General features: G+C 45.2%; 2 protein-coding genes across 8 annotated transcripts; one reads left to right on the forward strand and one right to left on the reverse strand.

The window, feature by feature from the left end:
• The first annotated feature begins 75 nt into the window (after window positions 1-75).
• On the forward strand, window positions 76-12796 carry LOC102964684 (cystatin-13-like). Of its 4 annotated transcripts, XM_042981006.1 has the most exons (5): window positions 76-292; window positions 2105-2177; window positions 2829-3162; window positions 8769-8882; window positions 12621-12796. In XM_042981006.1, exons 3-5 carry the CDS (start codon window positions 2935-2937, stop codon window positions 12702-12704), a joined length of 426 nt encoding a protein of 141 aa, XP_042836940.1. In that variant the 5' UTR covers window positions 76-292; window positions 2105-2177; window positions 2829-2934; the 3' UTR covers window positions 12705-12796. The 4 variants fall into 4 exon arrangements, with proteins under 4 accessions (XP_042836940.1, XP_042836942.1, XP_007096638.1 ...); XM_042981008.1 differs by lacking the exon at window positions 2105-2177 and having other exon boundaries at window positions 2770-3162; XM_007096576.2 differs by lacking the exon at window positions 2105-2177.
• A 5032-nt stretch (window positions 12797-17828) lies between these two features.
• LOC102952782 (cystatin-9) lies at window positions 17829-24197 on the reverse strand. Of its 4 annotated transcripts, none has more exons than XR_006215625.1 (4): window positions 23880-24178; window positions 22020-22139; window positions 20966-21135; window positions 18029-18115 (listed from the first exon to the last, which is right to left on the reverse strand). XR_006215625.1 is itself a non-coding variant. In XM_042981010.1 (3 exons), the coding sequence occupies exons 1-3, from the start codon at window positions 24117-24119 to the stop codon at window positions 18026-18028; spliced, it is 444 nt and encodes a 147-aa protein (XP_042836944.1). In that variant the 5' UTR covers window positions 24120-24197; the 3' UTR covers window positions 17829-18025. The 4 variants fall into 4 exon arrangements, 2 of the variants coding, with proteins under 2 accessions (XP_042836944.1, XP_042836943.1); XR_006215626.1 differs by lacking the exon at window positions 18029-18115 and adding an exon at window positions 19042-19129; XM_042981010.1 differs by lacking the exons at window positions 20966-21135; window positions 22020-22139 and adding an exon at window positions 19016-19129 and having other exon boundaries at window positions 17829-18115; window positions 23880-24197.
• Window positions 24198-27098: the final 2901 nt, after the last annotated feature.

Here is a 27098-nt window from a genome sequence, read left to right on the forward strand (position 1 = left end):
GGTGCCCCACACTTGAACAGCATCAGAGGGGCTGGGCTTACCTCACAAAGGGGTCATAGATGTGACCACCTGGCCAGGGAGTGCAACCAGAGGGCAGAAGCACCCTTGAGCTCAGGTCTGACTGACACCCTGACCAGAGGCATGAACTGAATGTGTTGGGGCTGGAGAGTGGCTCACGAAGGGAGCTGCTTAGAGCTCAAGTCCTCAGGAAGGAGAAAGATACCACCTGTGGGTGAGGACAGCCAGCTTAAGCCTCAGCAAGCAGGAAAGTGGTGAAGAGCTTAGTTCTAAGGTACATCTGGGGTGTAGCTGGTGGGGAAGGACTGTGATGCCTGGGTGGCCTCCAAGTGTGCCCTGGGCAATTCATTCAGATATCATGGAGCAGAGAAACTCATAGGCCAAAGTTGGCTGCTTGAGCAAGTCCCATGTGTATCAAGTCAGTGCAAACCATCAGGTGAAAGGCTAGGAAAGGAAAGGGAGCAGATTAACACACTCCACATATGGAAGAAAGCAGGGGAGATGGAAAGGCCATCTTGCCAGGACCTTGGGCAACTCTCTGCTGCCTCAGGCTCCCCACTGATGGGGTTATGGTGTCCACAGTGGGGGTTTGATCAAAGTTGCACAGCAGGTCAGAAGCACACCCTGGCACTGAGGAGACACACAGGCAGGTCTGCCTGTCACAGCCAGACATCCTGAGGATTTTGTTGGTGGTTCCTAGGGTGAGGACACATGGGGCCAGGATAGCATCATTGTTGTGTGGTTGACATAAGACATCATAAATATTCTGTGTTCCATGGAACTCATGTGTAGTTAGTGTCTGATGGATATCAGGTGTCTTTTCGTTCTGCCATCACATTCTTTGTTCAACTTAGGCAAGATGTACTTACTGCTTGTCTGTGATGAACACAACTTGTGGATTCTGCCTTTGCTTCTGCTGGGGGAGGAAAAATTTCCTGTCTCCTTCAAGATTCTTCTAACCAGACTAAGAACCAAATTGACTTGCAACAAATTGACAGGAGAAAAATAAAATTTAATTTCATATACATGGGGAACCCACACAGATATGGAAATTCCAAAGACAGGCAAACTGAGGTATGCATGTGATTCTGAATTAAGGAAAAAGGGGCAGGGTCTGGAACTTCAAGAGGAAGGGATGTAATCCTCAGGAAGAATGAAAAAGAATAGATGTTTGGTAAACAAATCTTTGTTGGGCCCACAGAAACAATGGAACACAGAGTGGGCTTTGATCCAACAGGCCTTGCTAGGTTCCTTCCTGTCTACCATACCTTGTTCACAGCATAATATAGTTGTTTGTGGTGGTAGCTCTCTTTCTGGAGCAGGCCCTCTATCTAAATTCTTTTTGGGCAATTGAGGGAGGGAAGGAAGTAAAGAATTTTTCCTGAATCTACTAGATTTTGATTGTTTTTTACTTTTAATTTTTAGTTTTTTAAAGTTTATTTATTTAGGGGTACCTGGGTGGCTCAGTGGGTTAAACGTCCAACTTTGGCTCAGGTCATGATCTCACAGTTTGTGGGTTTGAGCCCCACATTGGGCTCTGTGCTGAAAGCTCAGAGCCTGGAGCCTGCTTCAGATTCTGTGTCTCTCTCTTGCTTCGCCTCTCCCTCTCTAGTGCTCTCTCTCTCTCAAAAATGAATAAACATTAATAAAATAAAAAAATAAAAAAGTAAAGTTTATTTATTTATTTTGAGAGAGAGAGAGAGAGAGAGAGAGAGAGAGAGAGAGAGAGAGAGAAAGAGAGAGAGCTCAAGCAGGGAAAGGGCAGAGAGAGAGGGAGAGAAAGAGAGAGGGAGAGAGAGAATCCTAAGCAGGCTCTGCACTGTCAGCGTGAAGCCTTAACATGGGGCTTGATCATGAACCATGAGATCATGACTGGAGCCAAAATCAAGAGTTGGAGCCACCTGGGAGCCCTGGTTTTGATTGTTTTTTAAATCAAAATAATCTTCATGCTAAAGTGGCTCATTTTGAGGTGGTCTGATCTTGATCCCTACATCTCTCAAGCGATTTGTTTCTTCATTACCTATATTTAACACATTAACTGTTGTGCCTCTGTCTCATGAACTACATCCTGATTCACCTTCTGTAGTAGAATGGAATCTCCTCAAAAACAAATTTACACTACAAGCTGTGATCTACACATTCTCATCTGTTAGACTGAGGTAAGTATGAAGGTATGTGTCAGGCAGGCAAAAGTTATGACAGTCAAACAGCCTGAGGCATTTACTTGAACTCTCTGAGTCCCACTTTATTCCTGTGTAAAAAGGGGCTACTCGTTATGTGGCCCCAAAGGGGATGGTTCAATAAGAGAAACATGTAACACCCTTATTATGAGGCCTGGCAAGACTCAATAATACTCCATAAATAGATCTCAGTGTGACTGATAGTGAGCCTGACTGGAAACAGGGGAGATGCAGGGGGTACTTTTGAGGCAGGACAAAGGCTCTGGCTGAGGATTTTCATACATGCTCCTGGAGAGGAAATAATAAGATGAGTTTTGAGACCAATGTTCTCCCTGTGGCAGTGTGTCTGTTGCAGGTCCTTATCCCATTCTGTGCATAGAAACCTGATACAGGAAGGCACCTGCAGTGGATGTGTTGGGACCTCACAGACAAGGAGGCAGGAATCTCCTGGTAGGGAAGGGAAAGGTTGTGAGTGCATGGAGGCATGCATCCTTCCAGAAAGAAACAGCCAAAATGGGAAAATACTCTGAATTGTGATTGTGATTTCTCACTCCTCTTCTCTTTGGGAAAGGAGAAAGAGAAGCCCAGAAGACACAAAGATAACAGAAGTTATCCCTGTTTCACTCCTAGCAGTGCCAGGAAGATCTAGGGGTGCAGAAGCAGCAGGGCCAGCTCAGCCCAGTCCAGCCCTGGAAGGAAAAAAGGAACAAGGTGTGTGCCCCTTGGCTGAGGTGCCATGGCCAGACTCTGCCAGAGCCTGCTGCTCCTGGTGGCCACTGTGGCCCTTGTATCCAGAAGTGTTCATGCCTGGGGCAGGCCAAAGGTGGTGAGGAAATTCCAAGACATCCCTGAAACGTACGTCTATGTGCAACAAGCACTGTGGTTCGCCATGAAAGAATTTAATAAGACCAGCAAAGACAAGTACAGCTACAAGGTGGTGAAGGTCCTGAAATCCCAGGAGCAGGTCAGTGAGCATTTTCTTCTTGCTCTTTCTCTCCAAGATGCAGTCATGGGGGTACCATTATCCATGGAGGGCCACAGAGACCAGGGAGTGGAAAAGAGCTGAGAAACGTCTTTAGCCAAATATATATTAATTTTATTTTAGGGTTTTTTGGAGGAAAATTAATTAGGATTCATCCTTTATTATTCCAGGATGAAAAATAAAATATCCATTAAAATAACAAAATTGATTACAGTCATATCAGAAAGCATAGGTAAGAACCCAAGAAGGGCTCTTGAAGGGCCCAGTTTGGGATAGTTTGGGCTGGTATCATCAAAATGAGTAATTACAGGCATGGATTGTAACAGTGAAAAAGCAAAGAGTGCACGTCCAGCTTTTGCTGAAAAAAAGGAACCAGGACAGAGAAGGGAAGGCTCTTCTTTAAAGGAAAATGCCTACCTCTAGATGTAAAAGACTATGTAAGTAGCAAATCATAATGGCAACAACTACTTCAGGCAAACATCATCGATGAATCCTACATCCACTTGGTGGGACAGTGTGGAGGACAAATTGCTGGAGGGATTCTTTCATTAATTATAAGAGAGAAAATATACCCTTACAATTAGGAAATCTGGTGAATGCCTGGCTCACCCAATGCTCATCACCAACACTGGGACAAATTGACATCATGTGTCCCTGATGTGATGTCATGGAAAGGACACAACCTTATCTTTCTATGGTGTTCTTGTCTAAAATCCATCCCCTGAAAGAAGAGAAGGAAAAACAAAATAAAATAAAATAAAATAAAATAAAATAAACAAAACAAAACAAAACAAAATAAAGACAGAGAAGGAGGCAAACCATAAGAGACTCTTAACTATAGAGAACAAACTGAGGGTTGCTAGAGGGGATATGGGTGGGGGTACAGGCTAAACAGGTGATGGGGATTAAGGAGTGATGTTGTGATAAGCACTGGGTGTTATATGTAAGTGATGAATCACTAAATTCTACTCCTGAAGCCAATACTACACTATATGTTAACTACTTGAACTTAACTAAAAACTTGGGAGAAAAAAAATCCATCCCCTGAAGGTAATACGAAGGAACAGTTAGACAAATCCATATTATAGAGCATTATGTAAGACCTCTTAAAAATATCAGTGTCATGAAAGACAAGGAGAAAAAGCAGGAAAACTGCTAGATTAAAGGAGATGTAAGAAACAGGACAACTAAATTCAATGCGTGGTCTTGTCTTATCTCTTGAATAATTAAAAAAAAACATATAAAAGATGTTATTGGACTAGTTGGAGGAATTGGAATATGGACTGTATCATAGAAGAGAGTACCAATGCTGTCTCCTGAGAACGATGATTGGACTGTGGTTTGGGAAAACCCCAGAGAGTAATCAGTAGACACACAGAAGGAAAGGGGGTTCAGCCAGTCTGGCTGGACTTTAAGAAAGGGAAGAGAGAGTGGCTAATGGGGCATGGGGGCTACCCTGCAACATCAAAGTGACATGTAGTACAGGGATGCATTTTTTGCTTTTCTTCCTTTTTTGCTAGCTCTGTCCCCTCTTGCCCCTCTTCCTTCTAACCTTTGCTGTACATCCCTCCAGGTCACCAGGAACCTACTCAGGTTACTCTTTTCTTAACAGGGTCAGGAGAGAAGGCTCATTTGGCAGCTTCATCCTCTATGAGGCTGGGACATTTGACCCCTTGTCCATCCTCAACACACACACAGACTTTGACTCTCTTCCTCACCACTGGGTGGCCAAAGTAAAGCCTCATAAATATCAATTGTCTTTGGGTCTCATTTATAGTTAGTGCCTGTCCTTAATGAAGTTCCCACCTTGTCCAAAACTATACTTTCATGGACTTCTCTTTATCTGTGCTTTTTCACTTCCACAAATAAATGGTTCTGCTTAACAGGCAGGTATTTAACCAAATATACTGCAAATTCTCATGTCCTCCAAATTATAAATTATTTTGTACTGTGTGCTATTTTTTTCCCCATGAATGTACATTTTATTTCTCAGCTCATGGTAACTCTTGAATGCAGGTAAGAATTCAAAAGAATCAAATTGAAACAGATTCAAAAAGAGGCTAGAACAGAGGTATTTGAAATTCCTTGGAGCACCTAGGTGGCTCAGTCAGTTAAGTGTCTGACTTCACCTCAGGTCATGATCTCACAATTTGTCAGTTCGAGCCCCTCATTGGGCTTTGTGCTGACAGCTCAGAGCCTGGAGCCTGCTTCAGATTCTGTCTCCCTCTCTCCCTCCCCCTCCCCCACTTGCTCTCTCTCTCTCTGTCTCTCAAAAATAAATAAATGTTAAACAAAACAAAAGCAAAAAGAAAAGTGCTTGGTGATAATTCAGATTAAACTTAGTAACACACACACACAGGTTCTATATAAAGAAAAGAGCTTTATTTTACTGGATGATTTAACTTAAATGTACAAAGATCTATATCAGGAGTTAGACAATTATAGCCTCCAGCCAAGTCTGGCTTGCTGCTTATTTTGTATGCCCCATGAACTAAGAATGGTTAAAAGAAATAAAAATAGTATTTTGTGATATGAAAATTACATAAAATTTAAATTTCTGTGTCTATAAATAAATTTTTATTGAGCATTGTCACCTGAATTATTTGAGTGCTGTCTAAGGCTACTTTTGCACTGCAATGAGAAGACTGTGTGTTCTGAGCCTAAAATATTCACCCTCCAGTTCTTAAAGAAGTTTGCAACCATTTGCTCTAGTTCACAGTTGACTAAGGCTCTGCTGTAGATTTTGTGCGAGGTGAATGATGGTAAAAATGAGCACCATGGGTCCAATTATATGCTAATTTGTTTCAAGAAATACAGTGCAGTACTGTAAATATATTTTCTCTTCCTTATGACTTTTTTAAATAGAATTTTGTTTACTCTAGCTTACTTTATTGCAAGGATACAGTATAGAATATATATGACACACAAAATATGTGTTAATTGATTGTTTATGTTATTGTTAAGGCTTCTATTAGTAGTTAAGTTATTGAGGAGTCAAAATTTCCACTTGGATTTTTGACTGTGCCTGTAACCCCCACGTTGTTCAAGGGTAAACTCTGGTTGGTTTTCCTTTTCCTTCTCTCTTTTGTTTTAAAGTTTATTTAAGAGAGAGAGAGAGAGAGAGAGACAGAGACAGAGACAGAGACAGAGAGGGAGAGAGAAAATCCCAAGCAGGCTCTTTTCTGTCACTGCCAAGACCAATGTGGGGTTCCATATTAATAACCACGAGATCATGACCAAAGCCAAAATTGAGTCAGAAGCTTTTTTTTTAACATGAAATTTAATGTCAAATTGGTTTCCTTACAACACCCAGTGCTCCTCCCAACAGATGCCCTCCTCAATGCCCATCACCCACCCTCCTCTCCCTCCCCATCAACTCTCAGTTTATTCTCAGTTTTTAAGAGTCTCTTATGGTTTGGCTCTCTCCCTCTGTAACTTTATTTTTCCTTCCCCTCGCCCATGGTCTTCTGTTAAGTTTCTCAGGATCCACATAAGAGTGAAGACATATGGTATCTGTCTTTCTCTGTATGACTTATTTCACTTAGCCTAACACTCTCCAGTTCCATCCCTGTTGCTACAAATGGCCATATTTCATTCTTTCTCATTGCCAAGTAGTATTCCATTGTGTATATAAACCACAATTTCTTTATCCATTCGTCAGCTGATGGACATTTAGGCTCTTTCCATAATTTGGCTATTGTTGAAAGTGCTGCTATAAACATTGGGGTACAAGTGCCCCTATGCATCAGCACTCCTGTATCCCTTAGGTAAATTCCTAGCAGTGCTATTGCTGGGTCATAGGGTAGATCTATTTTTAATTTTTTGAGGACTCTCCACACTGTTTTCCGGAGTGGCTGCACCAGTTTGCATTCCCACTAACAGTGCAAGAGGGTTCTCATTTCTCCACATCCTCTCCAGCATCTAGAGTCTCCTGATTTGTTCATTTTAGCCAGAGAGTCAGAAACTTAACTACCCAGCAGCCCTGGGGCCTGGTTGCTTTTCATATGCTCATTCAAATCTCACAACTCATTACGTAGAAACTACTTTCTTCCACTTTAAAAAGGAAACGGGCACTGAAGTGTTTAGTAATTTGCTCAGGGACACACAGCTAGTATGTAGAAAAGCCAAGATTTAAACCCAGGATATCTGCTAGGAATGAGCACATGTTACTGATTAAATGATATGAATGAAGTGTGAGTAGTAGGACACCATAGCCGGAGGGTCAGAGGGCCTGTCTATGGCAGGGCTGCCTCAGCAGCCAGGACCCCCATTCCCCTCCCTTTTCTGGGCAATTAGGGGTCAAGATAGGGCTGGTGGTCAGTTGGTGGCTATTGAGTACGATTCAGAGCAGTTTGTTTTTATAATAATTTTAACTTGGAAGTATTACTCAGACATAAAGCAGTGTTTCTTAAGTGGGCGTGGATTTTGCTTGGTAGGGAATTTTTGGCAGTATCTGGAGGCATCTTTGGTCATCACAACCAGAGGGGGCTGCTGCTGACATCTAGTGGGCAGAGACCAGGGATGCTGCTAAGCACCCTACAGTTCCCAGGACAGCCCCCACCACAAAGATCGATCCAGTCCCAAAAGCTGATTGTATTGACATTAAGAAACTTGTTATCCCATCATAAAAACAAACTCTAGGAGTATGTTTGGATGTTGCTGAGTTAAAAAATGGAAATGAAGACTCAATTTCTGACTCATCATTTCCTGAGGGCAGTTGGCTCTGTCCTTACAAACATTTTATATACACATATATACATAACTGAAAAAATGTAAAGTATATATGATATTCAAGAATCCATACTTAGAATTCTGCCCTCCACAACCATTTTGTTTTAATGTCTGGGCAACTTTTTTGAATGTCCAAAATGCTTACTGTATTTTCTGAATTGTCTCTGATTCTTCTAGGGTCAATTATTCTGTTTAACTTAGTCATTCTCTTTAATACTTTCTCTCCCTTAAGTCTTGTAAAATCTTACCTTGTTCTCACTTTTAAATAATGAAAGTCTCCATTTGCCATTGTGCATTTCAATTTCCCCATGGGTCCCTCTGGAATACAAGGACTGGTGGGGGGTTCTGCACAGGTAAAGAAGAGGACCTGAAGTCAGAGACTTAGGAGAGTGTATCACAAGGGGTTGTTAAAAATACCGAGGAGAGAAGCTAGAGAGAGAAGCAATACCTCCAAGTAAATTTGAGTTCTGAGATGTCTTGTCTTCTTCCCCCAATATCTATTGACTAAGTATGAAGATATTTTAAACTCTGCTGTTTATTTACCTGGCTCCAATAAGCAAACCATTACCTTTCTGGGGAAAGCATTTTTGGGGGGATAGTTTTCTTGCCTTATCTTGGGGACAGTTGTCATTATTTAACATTCAACATCGTGATGAGAGACAGAAGGAGAGGGATCAAGGGAAGAACCCCTGCCCCTCCAGTTATCCCAAAATTTCTGGCAAGGAAACTGTAGGAGGGAGGCAGACAGGGAGACAGTCTTTGCTGTAAGTAGTCAACGACATGCTCGTTTATCAGAGATGACAGTTGATATCATGTATTCGTTTATGATCTCTAATTTTTAAATTGCTCCTTGACAGGTCACAGAGAGTTTGGATTACTTTCTTGAAGTCAAAATTGCCCGAACAATGTGCAAGAAAATTTCAGGAGAAAATGAAAACTGCTTATTACAACAGGACCCCCAAATGCAAAAGGTATATGCCTCAAGTGGGGACAGTCCTTAGTTAGGTCTGTGTACCAGACTGAGAACATCAATAGGACCAATCCTGCTTTGATTTTCTAGTTTCCTTTCTAAACCATATTCTAAATCATATTCAGGATCCAGGATGGCCAGATTCTAGACACAGAGATTGTTTCTATCGTTTTTATTGGTGTTTGTTTGTTTATTTTTTTGTTTTGTTTTTTGCTGATACCACCTTCCCCTAACCCCCACCAGCACACATATAGACACCTAGTGGCTTAAAGCAACACCTGTTCATTATTTCTCACTATTGTGCAAGTTGGGCTAGGTTCAGGTGGACAGATGTAAATTTCCTTTTCACTTTTTCAAATTTGCTTTGGTTATCTTTTCATAGAAGATCCATTTTTTCTTTTTCATAATTGAAGCTGCATAAAGAAGCATGTATATTTCTGTGTCTTCACAGAAGACACCTATTTAGTATATACTTAAAGTTGGCATGACACATGGCTAAGCAAAAATAATGGCAGACTAGTGGTTCCTGAAAATTGCCCAAATGTGCAAATAAAGCACATCTTCATATTCCAATGAATAGTAGGTATTCTAATGAATACCAAATGAAAGTCGATGGCTACATCTAGAAAGTTGGCTATTATTATAAATTATTAGAACTTCTTTTCAATTAAGTAATATTTTTATTTTTTAAGGTTTTTAAAGTTTATTTATTTATTTTGAGAAATAGAGAAAGACAGTGTGAACAGGACAGGGGCAGAGAGAGAGAGAGAGAGAGAGAGGTGTTCTTAACCAGTTTTTTAAAAAAAGATATTTAATCTGTGTATGTAGAGTTTTGCGTGTTTTTCAAAAGGTACACAAATTTTGGAACTTTCTCTTGTTCTTTTATTTCCCACTCAACAATATGTTTTGAGATTTGTTATGTTAGTACAATCTAATATTATTTATGCCAAATGATTTCTTGGGTCATTTAATGTATATAGAAATTGGCTAAAATTATTTGTATTAGTGCATATTAAGCTCTTATATGACTGTATCACATTGTATGTAACTATCTTGCTATTTTACATACCTGTGGTTGTCTTAAATTTTCACTTTTAACAAGTGAAGCAGTGACTGTTGAGACAGGTGCTGACTGAGCAGGTTTGGGACTTTCCCCCGGGGCAGGGGGGGCTCGGGAGTGGGGCCACCATACTGCCACACATGCAGCTTAAGCGTTCGTGGGCTACCACATGTGACTTACAAACTGTTTTACTCTCCAAAGTGGCTGAACCAGCATACCTTTCATCAGTGGTGTGTGTTGTTGTTCATGTTCCCTCAGCACTTGGGGTCGAGTCTTAAATGTTTTCATTCTGATGTATGAGAAAGGTGATCTTGTCACCTTTTCACATTGTCACTTCCTGATTTCTAGTAAGGTTGAGATGTTTTAATATCCCTAGTAATCATTAAGATTTTCTTTTTAATATCTTTTTTTTTTCTGGAGCAATCTGTGGGTCCCTGTCAGGAACCACAGCCAACCCTTTGGAACCCTCTGACCTCAACTCCTCATGCCTCCCACTTCCTGCCTCTGTCTCTCCTTGGCTGAACCCAACTGGAAGCCAGAGGGTGACCATTGATGTGGTCTCTATAGGTCAGAGGGCAAGAGTGCCCACTGACACAGCTCTTGGAGGGCAAAGGCACCCTTGGCACAGACAGTAGAGGTCATAGGGTAAAGGTGCCCATTGACACAGCCCATAGAAGTCATTGGGCTTTCGAGACATGCCAGGTAGAAATAGGAGTGCAGACATGGAGAGACACATGGAGAAGAGCCAGCATGGGGGCAGGGATGGAGACAGCAAGATCAGTAGGAGTCTGTGATGTTGGTTAGGATGCTAGAGGTACTGGGTTCTGGATGTCTGTGAAAGGCTTGGTTCTAATTTCTGATGGATTGGCCATGGAGACTGAGAGAAGAATTGAGGATGACTTCAAGTCTTGTGGGGTTTAGAGACAGTTTGCTTGCTTGGTTTCCTCTTATGATCTCATCCTCTACATGGAGCTTCTGCTGCTCAGAAGACTTCATCACCTTGATTGCATCCACTTCTTATCACATGGAGAATCCTCTCTGTCTCTGTCCTTGCACAGGGTCCTTTCTCATTTCATAGAACTCTTATAGATTTGACCTAAACACTTCCTTCAATTATTTGTTGGGATTTAGAAATGAAGAAAAGGCAAACATCTGAGCTCTTTAGAATATAAATTTAAAACTTGATATGATTTTAAATAGTTATTGGCCTGATTCATTTCATGTAGAAAATTTGGAACCTTCAAAAGTATTAAATTACTTAAAATCAACTATAAATACCCTTATGTAGAGTTTACCACTGTCAATATATTGTTATTTATATTAACTTTCCTATATTTTATATTTGTATTTTTGTGCAGTTGGGATCATACTCTCTACTGTATTATAATCTAGATTTTCACTTAATAATAAGTTCTAAGAATTTCTAAAACTGTAAAATTATGTGAGAGCATCATATAGTGAAACTGTGATTTCATTTAATGGTTTTACACATTTTTCTAAGCCAATTCCTGAGAATTGGTTAAGTTTTCCTAATTTTTAGCTATTACGAACAGTGCTTTAATTAATATCCTTTATTTCTATTTGAATGTATATCTGCTTATTGTTTCCATGCAGGTAAAGTTCCTGGAAGTTGAACTACTCATTTAGTAATTTTTCGCTTCTTAAAGATTTTTGATATACATTGTTTAAATGTCCTCTAGAATTGATCCTGATATTTTGTTTTTCAATTTCTCTTCTTTCTGATTGTTTCCTGTCTACTTTGGCTGATCCAGAAATTAATCAATTAGTTAACTCTCTGATAAATCCACTCTCTCCCCTTCCTACCACAGCTGGGAACCAGCTGAACCCATCCCAGATGCCACTCTAGCTGGGATGCATCCCTGGATTGGCTTTAGTTCTCCAATGGTCTGTCTGGATTGCTGGTAGCTTGGTCCTATTTTATTCCTCAAGCTGATTTTTTATCAGTACTTGTATATCAGTATTTGTATCTTATATAACTTCAATTCTATTGGATGTTGCCATTCATGTTTCCATTGATATAGTGGAGGCATTCCTAGTTTATATTTTTATTCTAACTGAATAAAGATTTTAGTTGAACTCATCCCACACCAGGAACCTGAAGTTCTGCTCTTCTGCAGGCCCTGGGAAGAGCTCTGTGTGTCCCCTTAGCTCCCTGGCTGCAGTCTTTGCTTCTCATCTCTGGCCTGATTTTGACCAGCCTAATCAAGGGATACAAGACTCTATACTATTCTTGTTGGGTTGTAGCTCCTGGGTAGGATTCACTGGGCTTTCCATGCAACATGGAGTCTCAGTGGGCTGCAGGGAAGTCAGGGTGGCTAGATGAGCAACAGATCTGGAGATGAGGATTTCTGAGAATAATCAGTTTCTGGGGTCCAGCTATTCTGGGGTCCAGCTATCCATGATGGCTCAGACATCCGTGATGGCTTCCGATCACATGGAGATGAATTGGCAGTGGTCCTTCCTGGTGAATGAGGCTGGTTCCTCTGCCAGACAGCCTCAGGTTCAACAGTTCCAGAGACTGTGGAGGCATGACTGGCTCAGGCAGCCTTTAGCCACCCTGAAGCCAAATCCTGGTACCTGGAAATAGAAACATATGTTTATTTGTTTGCTTTTTATTTTTCTTTCTTATAAGCTGATTATTCTTTTTGTCTTTTTTAGATGTTTTATTGCACCTTTATTGTTGCAACCAAACCTTGGAAATTTGAGTTCACTATGCTGAAGAAACAATGCAAAGAGGTATAATTATCTTCTAGCATATTCAGCTGCTCTCACTTCCATTTTAAAGAAGCAAAGACACTTGCAAAACATTTAAATAAACTGACCCATTGACTTCATTTTTGTGACTTTTTTGCTTTTTTATCAGCTCTTTAGGGGCTGATACTGAGAACATAATGCCTTTTTACAGTCTTGATCAGCTTGTTCTAATTGACTCTGTCATCTACTAGCAGGACAATCTGCTACCAATAAACGGAAGAATGTATGAACCTGTTTCCAATATCTCATTGAACTCTGAGGACAAATTACTTTTCACTGACAGTTGTTTCTGGCGAACTAACTGGAGGACAGCTGTTTCTGGAGAACTAACTAAGCTCAACTGTTTTGAGCTTGTGGGTTATTTCATCAAGGTTCTGAGGGTCTGACTTATTTGGGAGTGTTCCTTCCATGGATTTCCACAAAAATCTCCATGCCTAGGACTCCAGGGAAGATACAGTCCAATGGTTTAGAAACAGTTTTAGACAACCAATCCAACTGGAAGATAGTTGGGTCATTTTTAGATTTGCAATGTACTTTTGGTTTTGACGTGAAGCAGAAAAAATGCAAGGGGATTGATGTTTCATGGATAGTAAGCTGTTTTGTGTATGTGTGTGTGCACAGTTTTATGTGTTAGTTATCTAATGCTGCATGTCTAATCACCCTGCCCCTAGTGGCTTAAGAAATTTAAGTCTCTCAGGGTGTCAGTGGGTCAGGGATCTGAGGGAGACTTGGTGGGGTGTTTCCAGGTGTCACTGTCTCTCTTGAGTGAGTGTCTGAGTATCTACACTCAGTCATTGACTACACTGCCCTCACATGAGGGTTAATTTGGCTCTGGAGAATCCACTTCTCAGGTGGCTCACACTCATGACTACAAGTTGATGTTGGCCATTGACAGGAGATCTCTGTTCTCCTCCATGTCAGTCTCTCCACAGGGCTGCTATGTGCTTCATATGGCTTCCTCCAGATAGAATGTTCTGAGAGACCAAGATGGAAGCCAAAGGGCATTGAGCCCTTTGTGATCCAGCTTCAGATGTCACACACGATCACCTCTTCCTTGTACTATTTGCCACCCAGATTAGTTCTGGTTCAGTGTTGGGGGGACTCTACAAGGGTGTGAGACCAGGAGATGAGGATCAGTGGAGGCCATGTTGGAGGTTGGCTACCACTGTGTGTGTGTGTGTGTGTGTAGATGTGGGCTAAGATAATGAAGATAGTTAACATGACCAGAAAGCGGCACTTTCTGAAACCTGGATGTGGAAACTGCAGCACTAATGTGCAGGTCAAGGCCAGCCAGGGCAGTGTCAGTAGTAGCACAGGAGCTACTTAGATGACACATGTCATCTTAGACATATGAGAGATAGTGAAGATCAGAGGCCACCTGGCTGACAGGTAAACACTACCCACACTGAGCCTCTTTGTCTGAAGGCTTTCTCTCCACCTGTGGGAGGTGGCTGGAGTGCTGTGGAGGGAATGCCTCAGCCTTTGTACCCCTGGAAGAAAACACTGAGGCATATTCTATCCAGTCTCCGAGAGGTAAAAAGACAAAAGCCCTAGTTGCCCACATTGTTAATCTGCTCACTGTTGTATGCTGCTTCCCATTCCTACTTCCCCATTGTCTTCTGGTATTTTCTACAATTACCTCCAAATAAACAACTTGCACTTGAATTTCTGTCTTAAGGTCAGATTCTGGAGGAAACAACCTCATAGTGGAGTTCAGATCCACTGTGAGGGACAGCGTGGGACCACCTGAGCTATGTCTGGGGGAAGCCAGGCAACAGGACACAGTTTGTCTGCACCTTCTCACCTCAGCCAGCAGTGGTGTCCTGGGGAAGGCACACCCTGGCCTCCATCCTCCTCCACATGGTCATGGAGCTCTGGGGACACAGTCAGAGTGGGTCTCATCACATTGCTCCCCCTACCTTGGGATGAGGATCCCTATACCTGCAGCACCTATATCTTGTACTTCTCTGCCCACCTCTGCACTTAAGCCCGCAACCACTGTGGGTGAACAGCCTGAACTGCCAGCACACTTTCTCTCTTGCTCTATAACTGGAGTTAGCCAGCCCCACTTGTTCCCATGAGCAGCCCCTGGCACATGACTTTCTCCCCTAGCCCTGACAATAAGGTTCCATACATGGAAAGACCTAACACATTCACACACCCTTGACTGTTTGCATCTTATCCATAATACCTGAAACATCTGGGGCAAATCAGACTGTACTAACCACAGTCAAGTCATCTGGATAATATTAGTGGGATACTGCTTTGGGTTTAACTCTCCAAAACTACCTGGGCCCTTCTGATGCACTGAGTTAGTAAGAATGAAGAATCAGGATCAAGACAGTTACATTGACTGAGATTTCTGAGTTTTTATTTCGACAGTTGGCAGGGGTATATGTGAGCATGAAGAGAACTGGAATGTGTGGATGTACAGGCTCTGAGACACTTGAGTGTCTGAATATTGGCTCATTCCCTTCCAAGATTCGAAGGCTCATTAAGGCTAAGCCTGGGCCACTGGTGTGTGTGGGGAGGCAGCTGCCAAAGAGAAATTGCATCCTTCTCTCACACTTCTCTGGAAATTGTGCTCTTTAGAAGACACATGGAAGCCAGAAGCATTGGCTTTGCCACCATGTCCTAGTTTTCCCTTTGATCATGAGAAATTTTGAAAAAAAGAGAGTCAAAAATGTACCTTGAAGCAGGGCATGCTCCTTTCCTGGGCTAGACAAGGGCCAGGGAGAAACCCATGTCTGAATCTCATGTAAGGTATTGAGATCTGAGGGGCGTCAGCATCAGGGACTGGAGTAGATATCTGGAATGTACAGAGTCATGCTAAGGCTCACGCATATGGCAAGGACTGCAGGCTGCTGGGATGTATTCTCATGTACATCACCTGCCAGCTCCCCCTCCCCCAGGTTCCAACCCCCCTTATCCTTTTGGCCCCAATGGGAGAAGCCTGGGCATCCTCCAAGGCCTCCTCAAGCTTTCCACTTTGTTGTTACTTTGTGTTCAGTCCTGTATTTACTTGAGGCTATATCATGACCCTGACACCCTGGAAAAGTTGAGGAAAGTGTCAATGTCCCTGGTAGTTGGTGAAGTGGCCACAGAGCAGAACACTATTAATATGTGAAGAGCATTTGATAGCCACTACAGCTATTTTCAAGGCTTCAGGTCTTGACCCAGAGACTGAGGCTGACAGGTCAACCAACAGCTAGGGTGGTGGAGTCAACACTTGACTCACGTTTCAGGAGAAGAAGAAGCCCTCCTGAGACTAAGCCATGGACTGGGCCTCTTTTCCTTTCTGGGAATTGAGACCTGGCCAGGCAGCTGAATTATGTTTCTAGCAACTTGCTGCCTCTGTCTCTGCCTCTGACAGGGCTTTGCCTAAGGACCTACCTATGGCAACAGTGAGTATGCAGAAACCCATTTCCCTGTACCTTTAACACACAGACTCTGGAAAAGAAGCAGGCAGGACCACCCCAAACCAATAAGGGATGGACAGGGTAAGGGAGAGGGGTGTTCCCACAAGAACTAGTCTCTCAGTCCTACACTTATTAAAAAGCTGGAACACCTGAAACATGTACTCACCCTCAGGGCCTTGGGCACAGTAGAAACTGTGACAAAATCCCTACTCTCTGTAGATTCCCATGGGAGAAGGAGGGGCGGAACGATTAACGAAGCCCCACAAATGTGATCTGGTACAAAATTTAGTGAGACCCTGCCAGGAACCACAACTTGATGCCTTACCTTGTTGGCTCCACTCCCCCAGTTCCAGGAGGTGGGATGAGCTCACAAAGGGCCTGGACAGTTACCTCTCCCATTCCCACCACAGGAGACTGTCTCCTAGAGCTACATGATGGTACTTCAGTAGAATTAGTGGAATTGACTGTGGAAAATATGTTGGGATCACAGTGGATAAAGAGGCCCCTTTATGCTTCCCTCTGTGGATTGAGGCACAACTCAGAACAGACCAATGTGGGAGCAGGCAGGAGGGTGGTGGGTGGGAGGATCTTCAGAAAAATCTACTCAAGTCTGGGACTAGGTGGGGGTGCTGTGGGACAAGAGCACAGCTGTGTCCATGCTGAGTGATGCTCAGCCAGCAGCAAGGATGCCCACTGCCAGGCTCTCCCCCGTCTCTGGAATAATAGGAAGCCCATCCAGGTCTCTATGGAGGATAAGCCCTGAAGACATCTAATACCACATGTCTGCTGAATCCCCAGTGAGACCCTGTGAGGCAGGCTGGAGGATGTAGATAATTCATTTGGGAGATGATCACAAGGGCACACACAAAAAAAAAAAGGGAGGCAGAAGAGGGAGAAGTCAATGTGGCTGTTGTTATGGGTCACTGAGCAGCCATGGGTTTTGTCCTGCAGGAGAGTGTGATACCCTGTGGATCTTGCCTCTGACAGCCTCTCTGAGGCTGGGATATTGGGCCCTTCCACACTACAGCCCCACCTGGGGATGGAATGTTGCCTTACTTCTCCCCACTGAGGTGTGCCTGCTCTGCTTCTGGAGTGCCACTTGCACAGAGGAAGCCTTGAGCAGAAATTGAGGGAGACAAGGACATTGGGGTGAAGCAGGGAATGTCAGCCACCGGGTAGTCCAACTGCATGGGCACTGAAGGGATGACTGGTTAGGTGGTGCTGCCACAGCTTGAGAACCAAATGTGGCCCCTGCCTGTGTGTAAATACAGTCTGACTGGAATACAACACCCTTATTTGTGTTCATATTGTCTATGGTACTTTCAAGGCGACACTGGGGAGTTGAAAACAAGACCATTGGACCCTCAAAGGACAAAAGTTTGCCAAATTTTCTTCTAGAAGATTCACAAGACAGGTGCCACATTTGTCCTGAGGGCCAAGGGCCTGTCTGGGTTCATATTTTACTTTGGGTTGCCTTCAGAGTCATGGTCATTGCACATCTGGAGATGTAGGTCATCCCCCATGAGCCCAGAACAGCAGCTCAGAAGCACTTGTGCTTCTAGATTGTGCCACCTGGAACTGGCCCAGAGGTCGTAGAGGGAAGAAAACTCACACACTTGGGACCATGAGGTTTCCCTGATGGATGATTCCTTCACTTGCTCATCCCCTCCTTCTGGAACCCTGACACACAAAGCTTCTTGAAATGCTGATTTTTAATAATCTATTCTATATGAAAAAAATGGACAATGAGGAATTTCCATAATGGCTGGAAGTGAGATCCAGGCACTTGCTAGAAAACAAACAGAGCTGGTGTTGCACAGCCACTGAAGAGACACCTATAAGGAGCAACTGGATCCAGAACAGCCACAGTCAGGCAGGGTATAGCAGCACTCAATGGAAGCTCTCGAAGCAAACATTGTACAGGTGTTTGAAGGTGGTTTCCCAGGGTATAGTGGCAATGGTGAAGAAGCCGTTGAAAGTCTGAGGGATCAAGCACAGGTGGAAGGTGAATGGAGAGTGGTGGAAAACAGAGACTCTAGCTCTCAACACAGCACACATCCCAACCACACCTCCTGAGATGAGCAGCTGGGGATGCAGGCTGTGGACCTCAGGTGCATCTCTGCCTGAGCCCTGTCTGTTTTGTGCCTGGGGCCTTGTCCTGACCTCAAGGGCTCCTGTACCATGTTCTCATCCTTAGACAAGTGGACATCAGGGGAACACTCAGGTGGATGCAGTGTGACCCAGGCCCCTAGTAGAGCATTAGGGTGCTCTCTCCCAGGGGATGCTATGTCAGAGTAGCCCCTTGTACCAGGTGGTCATGTCCCCGAGCTGGGGTTCACCTTGAACTTTTCCCCTGGAGCAGCAGCTGATAGATCAGTGGGATGCAGGTCAGGGCATGGGAGGGAGGAGTGTGGGATTCTCCTCAACCCTCACACCCTCATGCACTCGGCAGAGACAAGAGAACCTCAGAAATAGCCACAACAGGCCAGGTGATGTAGCCCATCCTGACATGCCCCTCTCCTGAAGGCAGGAGAGGGAGATGGATAAAGCTCAGAGAAGGGACTTCCTGTCTCAGCCCCAGGAGACATGGACCCTTGTGGCCAGGAGCAACCTGACCCCACTATGGCCCGTGGGACAGGTGCTAGAATGAGGTGAGTGGACAGAGTCAGTTATGACATTGGCTAGGGGCCTACCAGTGGACCCTGGGCCTGGCCTGCCTGGCTCATTCCTACTGCAGCACCAGCCATGAGTGTGACAGGGCCGGTTTCTCCCTCACTCCTTTGTGTCCCAAGGAATGGCACTGTTATCTACTCCCCCTCCCCCGCTGCCCCAAGCTGTAACGTCAGCTATGTAACACAAGGGGTCTTCTGTGTGTCTTACATTGTTCAGCTCTGGGCTTTCTTGGAAGGGACAGTTGTCAATGTCATCATCAAATTTCCCACATTTGGTTCTGCAAAGCTCCAGCTCCATGGAGAAGGCCAAGCTCTCTTCTATCTGTGGTACATGGAGACATTAGATGCCAACCCACCATGGTTCTGTTGAGCAGCTGCTAGTGTAGATCCATGCAGTGTAGGGAGAGCTCAAACACTCCCCCACTAGGGAGATGCCTCTGGGGCTGGGTCAACTTGCTGGGGGTAAGGCCAAGCTTGGGGAATTCACAGCAAAGAGGCCTGTGATTGGTATTCAGGCCAGGGGGAGACGCCATCTGAGTCATACACCATTAATACATCACACCCTGGATCTCCAAGTCCCTAGACGCCCCTGGGAGACCCGGCCTGACATCCAGTATGCTTCTGAAGCTGCAGCAGCACTCCTGGGGCACAGGTGCCCAGTGCCCAGTGTCTAGGTTGGTGTTGGCTCTGTAGAGTTTGTTGAGTAACATCAGTCCCAGAGTGGGAGACTCATCTACAGCCCCATTGTCACACCTGCCACCTGCCAAACAATAGGAAAAGGCCCTGCAGTGCTGATGGGATACTCCCATGTAGGCGTGCACACACCCACACATGAACATGGCTTCTGGATACTTCTTGTCTTATTACAAAGCGCTGCTGGAATTCTCTCTACTCCTCTCCACTCTATTCTGCTTCATTCCATCCCATACCCTCCCTCCACCTTCCATTTTCCACAATACCCAAACTCAGTGCAAGTGCAGATCTGGGAAACCCACAGCAGAGGTGCAGCCTGAGAGAGCTTGGGTGGCAGACCCAGCCGGGAGCTGGCACTGCAGCGTGTGTGAGTGTGTATGTCTGTGAATGAGTGTGTGTGTGCACATTGGGGGCCCAGGACTTTCCTCTATCTCTCTCTGGACCTTTTCCCTGAGGGCCAGAGGGAAGGGCAGTAGGAGCTCCACCCTGCATGAGCTCCAGCCTCTGTGGACGCTGCAGTGGCTCCCTGTGGCTCAGCCTAGAATCATACATTCCTGGGAGGTCCATCCAGGTCTCTGTAGAGGATGAGCCCTGAAGATGTCTGCTGTAGAGGATGAGCCCTGTAGCATACATGTCTGCTGTAAGTCCCCAGGGAGACCCTGCAATGAAGACTTTCTGGGGCAAGTAGTGCATTTAGGAAGTGATGACAGGGGACACAGAGAGGAAGGGAAGCAGAGGAGGGAGAAAGTTAATGTGGCTGTTTTATGAGTCACTGAGCAGCCACGAGTTTTGTCCTGCTGAAGTGTGTGAGAACCCTGTGGTTCTCATCTCTGGCTGCCAGTCTGAGGTTGGGACCCTAAGCCCTTCCCCACTGAAGCTTTTCCTGGGGGTGAAGTGCTGTCCATAGTCCTTATCTTTCCCCACTGAGATGTGTGTCCTGTGCTGGTGAAGTGCCACTGGTACAGAGAAAGCCTTGCTAACCAAAGCTAGGGGTGGAAGAAGATATTGATGTGGAGTATGGAGTGTCAAGTCCTGGGGTCACCAGCTACACTGGCACTAGAGGAAAATCTGTGTGGGGGTGGGAGGCATCCATGGCCTTGAGGACCAAATCCGATCCTTGCCTGTGTGTGTGTAGATACAGTCTCACTGAAAGACAACATTGTAATATGTGTTCACATTCTCTATGGAGCTTTAAAAGCAACATTGAGACAATGATAATAAGACTAATGACTTACTAAAGCAGAGGTCCTAGAGGGAAGAGAACTCACACACTTAGGACTATGATGTTTCCCTGCTGGATGATTTCTTCACTTGCTCGTCCCATCCTTCTGGAACCATGCCACACAAAGCTTCTTGGAATGCTAAGTTTAATGATTTTTCTATATGAAGTAATGAGGAATTTTCACAATGCCCCAATAGGAGATACCAGATATTTACAAATAAAGAGAACAAAACTTGGACCTACTCAACCACTGAAAGGCCACCCACAGGACATCACTGGTGTCCCAGAGGAGAGCAGCCAGAGCTAGATGGGCTGGACTCTCATTTGTGGAAGCCATCCAAGCAGGTCTTGTTCCAGAGTTCAAACAGTGTTAACCAGGGCTCACTGGCGATGGTGAAAAAGCAGGTGATGATCTGAGGGTCAAGCACAGGGATGGAAGGTGAGTGGAGAGTGGTTAGAAACAGTAGCTTCAGCATTAAACACAGCACACATCCCAATCACACATCACAGGATGAGCAGCTGTGGGGCAGGCTGTGGCCCTCAGGTGCATCCCCTTGCCTGTTCTGGACCTGGGCCCTTGTCCTGATCTCAGGGACTCCTGTGTCATTTTCTCATCTTTAGGCCAGTGGTCTCCAGGGGACATTTAGGCTGACCCAGTGTAACCCAGACCCTTAGTAGAGCATTGGGGTGCTCTCTCCCAGGGGGTGCTAGCTCAGAAGAGCCCATCACTCCAGGTGAGGTATATCCCAGAGCTGGGGTTCACCTTGACCATTTCCCCTGGAGCTGCAGCTGATAAGTCAGTGGAACCTGGTCAAGGCATGGGAAGGAGGGTCATGGGTCCCTCCTCAATCCCCATGCCATTGATTCTTTTCTCAGTGGGACCTGAGAAAGCCATTTTGGCAAAGGTCATGTTGCCCATCTCAATATGCTCCCCATGAATTATTTAGAAAAAGGAGGTCAATAAAGACCAGAGAAGGGATATCCTATGGCCTTCCCAGGAGACCTGAATCCTCGTGACCAGGAGCAATCTGATACCACTGTGGCTTTGGGGACAGGCAGCTAGCATGGGGTGAGTATTCAGAATCAGTTCCCAGATTGGCTAGGGACCTACAAGTGGATCTTGGGGCTGGCTTTCCCAGCTGGCTCCAACTGCAGCACCAGCCATGGGTGTGACAAGGCCTGAAGCTCCCTCACTCCTCTGTGTCTCAAGGAATGGCACTGTCATCTTCACCACCTCCCCTCAGCTCCATGCTGCATCCTCAGCTGTGTAACCCAAAGGACCTGCTGTGTGTCTTACATTGTTCTTCTCTGAACTTGCTTGAAAGGGACAGTTGTCAATGTCTTCATCAAATTTCCCACATCTTGTTCTTCTAAGCTGAAGCTCAAAAGAGAATGCCAATGTGCTGTCCTCCTTGAACTGTTACAGACATGGACATTAACATGAGAACCCACCTCATGGTACCCTTGAGCAACTGCTACTGTAGATCCATGCAGTGTAGAGACAGCCCCAAACACTCCTCCACTAAGGAGCTTCCTTTGGGGCTGTGTCAGCTTGCTGGGGGTAAGGCCAAGCTTGGGGAATTCAGAGCAAAGAGGCCTGTGGTTGATATTCAGGCCAGGGGGAAATGCCAGCTGAGTCATTCAGCATTAATACATCACACCCACTGCCCCATGTCCCCAAATACCCCAAGGAGACCGAGCCTGACGTCCAGCATGCTTCTAAAGCTACAACAGCACCCCTTGGGCACAGGTGCCCAGGGCCTGGCAGGGTGTTGTCTCTGTAAGAGTTTGCTGAGTAACAGCCCCAGAGTGGGAGGCACATCTACAGCCCCATTGTCACACCTGTCACCTGCCTGGCAATAGGAAAATGCCCTGCAATGCTGCCGGAACACTCACATGTACAGACACATGTGTGAGCACACACGCACACACACACACATAACACACACACACACACACACGCACATGAACATGGCTTCTGGATACCTCTTGTTCTAATACAAAGTACATTCTGATTTTTTTTTATCTCTTCTCCACTCTATTATGCTTCATTCCATCCCATAACCCCCACTCCACTCTCCATTTCCCCCAACTCCCAAACTGAGTGCAAGTGCAGATCTAGGAAACCCACAGTAGAGAGAGCCCAGCCTGAGAGAGCTTGGGTGGCAGACCCAGCTGGAAGCTGGCATTGCAGTGTCCACAGAGGGTGGAGCTCATGCAGGGTGGAGCTCCCACTGCCCTTCCCTCAGGCTCTCAGGGCAGAGGTCCAGAGGGAGAGAGAGGAAGGTCCTGGGCTCCCAATGTACACACACAATTCTCTCACAGACATACATACTTACATACACTTGCTGTATGTTCACACTCACAGACATACCACACACTAACCCACACTCACTCACACTCATACCTACACACACAAAAAGTCACACACTCACTCAAAAATTAATACTAACACACATATACACTTGCACTCAAATTCACTGAGACACTCACACCCACACTTACACACCCCAAACCCCTTCATACACACAACCAGACCTGTTCCTGTTAGAGCCCCTGTGAAAATGGCATTCTTGGCTGCATTCTGTAGACTCTCCATTATAAGAACAGTACTCCAGGATTGAGAACCATGGTCTAGGAAGAGTATGGGAGGAGTGCAGAGAAGAGGCCCTGAGGTCACAGTGGCTGCTCTGGATGAGGAAGAATCCTTTCTCCCTGGATCCTCCATCCCCACTCCCTCCTCTCTTGGTGTCTGTTCTCTGTTCCTGTTTGCATATGTTTTCTTAGAATATTTCTTCATTATGTCTCCTCTGCATTTCTCAATCTGTCTCCTTCTCCTCCTTTCTGTCTTGGTCTTTGCCTTACTCAGGATCATTTCATAGGACTACCATTCCATAGTCCATATTTTGATCATCAATAAGTAACTTCTAAAAATGATGAAGAGGAAAACATCTTACATGTGGTATACATTGAGCTGGGTGTTTGCATTTTTAAATTGTTTCTTTCATAAAACTGTAACTAACTGTGGTGTTTGTATTTTTGCTGTATTACGGACTTCAGATGGTGAACAATATCCCTAGATAGGACCCCTGACTGCACCTCTGATACTGACTTCATAGCAAGTGCTGGTAATTAGGCCAGAAGATGTGGTACATACCTGCTCTCTCCTGGGCTTTAAGATGCGCACCAGCCTGTAGGCATTTGTATCGTTGCTCTGCAGGTTGAATATGTGTATGGCATATTCCACAGTTGCAAGTAAGTAGCTCATCGTAGGTTTTTCATCTTCACTCTCTACTTCTTCCAGGAACTCAGAACCTAAGAGAAGCAGCAGCATGGCCCAGGGCAGAGCCCACCGGCACCGCCAGTTTGGAATGACTACAGATACTTGGACACCCATGGCCTTTGTCCTTCTAGCTCAGGCTCCCACTGAGCCTCCTTGGGCATTGGTCCAGTATATCAGCTTCAGAGCAACTCCTCCCTCTGGATCTCCTCTCTGCTATTATACCCTGTCCCTTCCCACATGTCACCCTGACTCCCCCATCCCAAGCTGCATAATTGCCTCCTGTCTAGAGAGGGGGGCAAGCTCAGGCAGGGTGGTTTGAAAAGAACCAGCAGTGAGAGGGAGGGGTCCCCTGTAGCTGATTTCCAGACAACCTCTCCCTCAGCACCTCACTGGAGAGGGACTTCATTTGTATGCCCCAGAATCACAGGCTGAAACAAGGACACAAGAGCAAGAGGTAGAAGTGGAAGGTGATCCCAGGGCAAAACAGTAGAACAAGAGCCACTGAAACAAGGACAGAGCCAAAAGGTTGAGTTAGTTGCCAAGAGTTAGCTTTGGGGGAGACAGAAGGCATCCTGTCCAGAGAAAATGGGTATCCTGTGAAGGAAAGACCATGGAGGTCTTGATGGGTCCATGTGTCTGTGTCCCTCCTCAGCTTCTCAGCCCACCTTGAGCAGGAGAGCAGATAAGGCTCATTGACTCCTGGGATTATGCCAGGCTATGGGAGTTTGAGATCCCAGAAGCAGGAGGTTCCAGCTGAGCTCACTGCATCTCCCTTTGCACTTCTCAGCCATGTGCTCAGCCTGGGGGCCTGGCTGGATGATGTAAGAGTCCTCTCTCCAAAGGTGTTGCAGCAGGGTGACCCTTGACACACCCTGGGCCTATAGATCCCTTTGTAGGAATTTGCTCTAGGGGAGGGAGGGTGGAGTAAGAGACAGACCCAGAGCGAAGCCAGTGAGCTTCGAGATAGCTGAGCTGTGACCAGTAGGTGAGCATAGGTGCCCTCTAGTGGCCTTGGTTCTCAGGGTTCAGTGGACACAATCTCTTGTGTGCAGTCTGGGTTCTAGAGAAAGACCCTCACAGCCTCCATCTGGAATAGCAAATGAGGCCCTGGAAGAACTAAAGAACACATCTTTCCAAACAAGGCTTCAGCTCTGTGCCTGTGAAAGGCTTCAGCACATGTCTGCAGCTACTTGTGAACTCAGGGGGACCAGAATGTCCTGAAGGCCTGTGGACACCCAGGACCCTGGACCTTTTCCTCACTCAGGATTCTGACCCAGTCAAGTCTGGCAAGGCTGGAGAGTTTGCATCTTCACCTGCTCCTGGGGGATGCTGCTGGTCCTGGTCCTGGACCACATTTTGGGGAGCACAGTTCTGAGTGAGTCCCTGGAGAGGATGCCGCTGAATCACAATAAGTCACCCAAGTGTAGGGCATGGGCCCAAGCTGAGGCTGGTTTGTAGAGGCTGCAGTGGATCAGGGAAGGGGTTGCCACTCCTTGCCTGCTGTAAGATTTCAGACCCCCAGGCCTCAGTGACCATATGGCCCTATGGATGGAAAAAAGGCTGCTTTGAAGCTGGCAGCCTGTTCTCATGCACAGAGGCCCTCAGAGCTGGCGTCCTTCCCAGGATGAGGCCTCTCAAAACTCATTCTCACATTAAACAATGCCCATGAATTGACTGATTCATTTTTTTTCTATAGTCAGCTATTGTGATAAGTGTTGTGCCAAATATTTCTTTTTTATGTAGTAAAACCTTGGTTTGTGAGCATAATTCATTTTGGAGTGATGCTTGTAATAGAAAGCACTTGTATATCACAGTGAATTTCAAGAACCATTGGCTCAGTTGTGATCATGTGATGTTTGGCATCACATAGTACTTGTATGACAAGACATCACTTGTTTATCAAGTTAAAATTTATTAGAAATGTTTGCTCAGGTTGCAGAACACTTGCAGAACAAGTTACTCGGAATCCAAGGTTTTACTGTTTTTATTTTTATACCTGAGTATTCTTTCTTTGTAAGCAAATTTTCCAGATGTTCAATTGCTTATTTTATATTGTTTAACTTATTCAGAATTTTGAATACACATTTTTTAAATGTCCCCTGTAATTGTTCTTGAAAAAAATTTTTCCCAAGTCATATTGATGATGATTCTATCTACATTGGCTTCTCCAGACAGTAAGCAATTGCTTTACCCTCTGATAAGTCCAAATCTCAATCACTGACCTTTCTAGGAATACTCTGTACCAGTTTATCCATCCTGGAAGCCCCTCCAGCCTTGATATAGGTTGCTTGGTGCTATTTTCCCCTTCAGAGTTACCCTACACCTTTATATTTTTTAAAACTGCAATATACCTGATGCTGCCATATATGTTTCCATGTCATGGAGGTATTCTTATTTTCCTCAGAGATGTGGAGAGCTTTGGTGAGTCTCACACACATGGCAGGGACTTCAGACAGCTGGAGTAGGTCCTTATGTACATTACTAGACAGTCCATCGTCCCCTGCTCTAGCATTCTTCCTCCTTTCTTTGTTACATAAGGGGGAAGGCTAGGCAGCTATTCACCACTTCATTGCTACTTTGTGTGCAGTCCTGTATTTATTTTACCTAGGATGTGTCCAGACTCTGACACCGTGGGAATGCCGAGAGTAGTGTCCAGTGTCCAGTGTGCAGAAGAGACCACAGAGCTGAGCTTTTGATAACCAACATAGGTATGCTCTTCTAATGTCCCACATGATTCCCGACTACAGGCCTGGGAATTCATTCCTGAGAATGTTTGTCAGAAATCTTGGCTTTCAGGTGGTTCCAGGGAATGGAAATTGCCCCTACCAACACATAGTGTCAGGTGTTCATGTCCAGATATGTCTTGCCTTCCAAGGTTGCCCAGTGTTCTGGCTGTTATCATTGTGCGGGACCAATTTCTAGCCCCCGTTGGTGAAGCTTGGGAACAAAGCCTGTCCCCACAGCCTATGAGTCCAGGGCACAGAGCCAGGCTGTTGCGTTGGCAGATGCCCACAGCCGGTGAGGCATCACTGGAGGTGGCATTAGCTCTGACCCTTACATGGGCAAGTGTATAGTCTAAAACAGCATTTCCTT

This window comes from Panthera tigris, chromosome A3 (genome assembly GCF_018350195.1).
Source record: "Panthera tigris isolate Pti1 chromosome A3, P.tigris_Pti1_mat1.1, whole genome shotgun sequence".
Classification (NCBI taxonomy): Eukaryota; Metazoa; Chordata; class Mammalia; order Carnivora; family Felidae; genus Panthera; species Panthera tigris.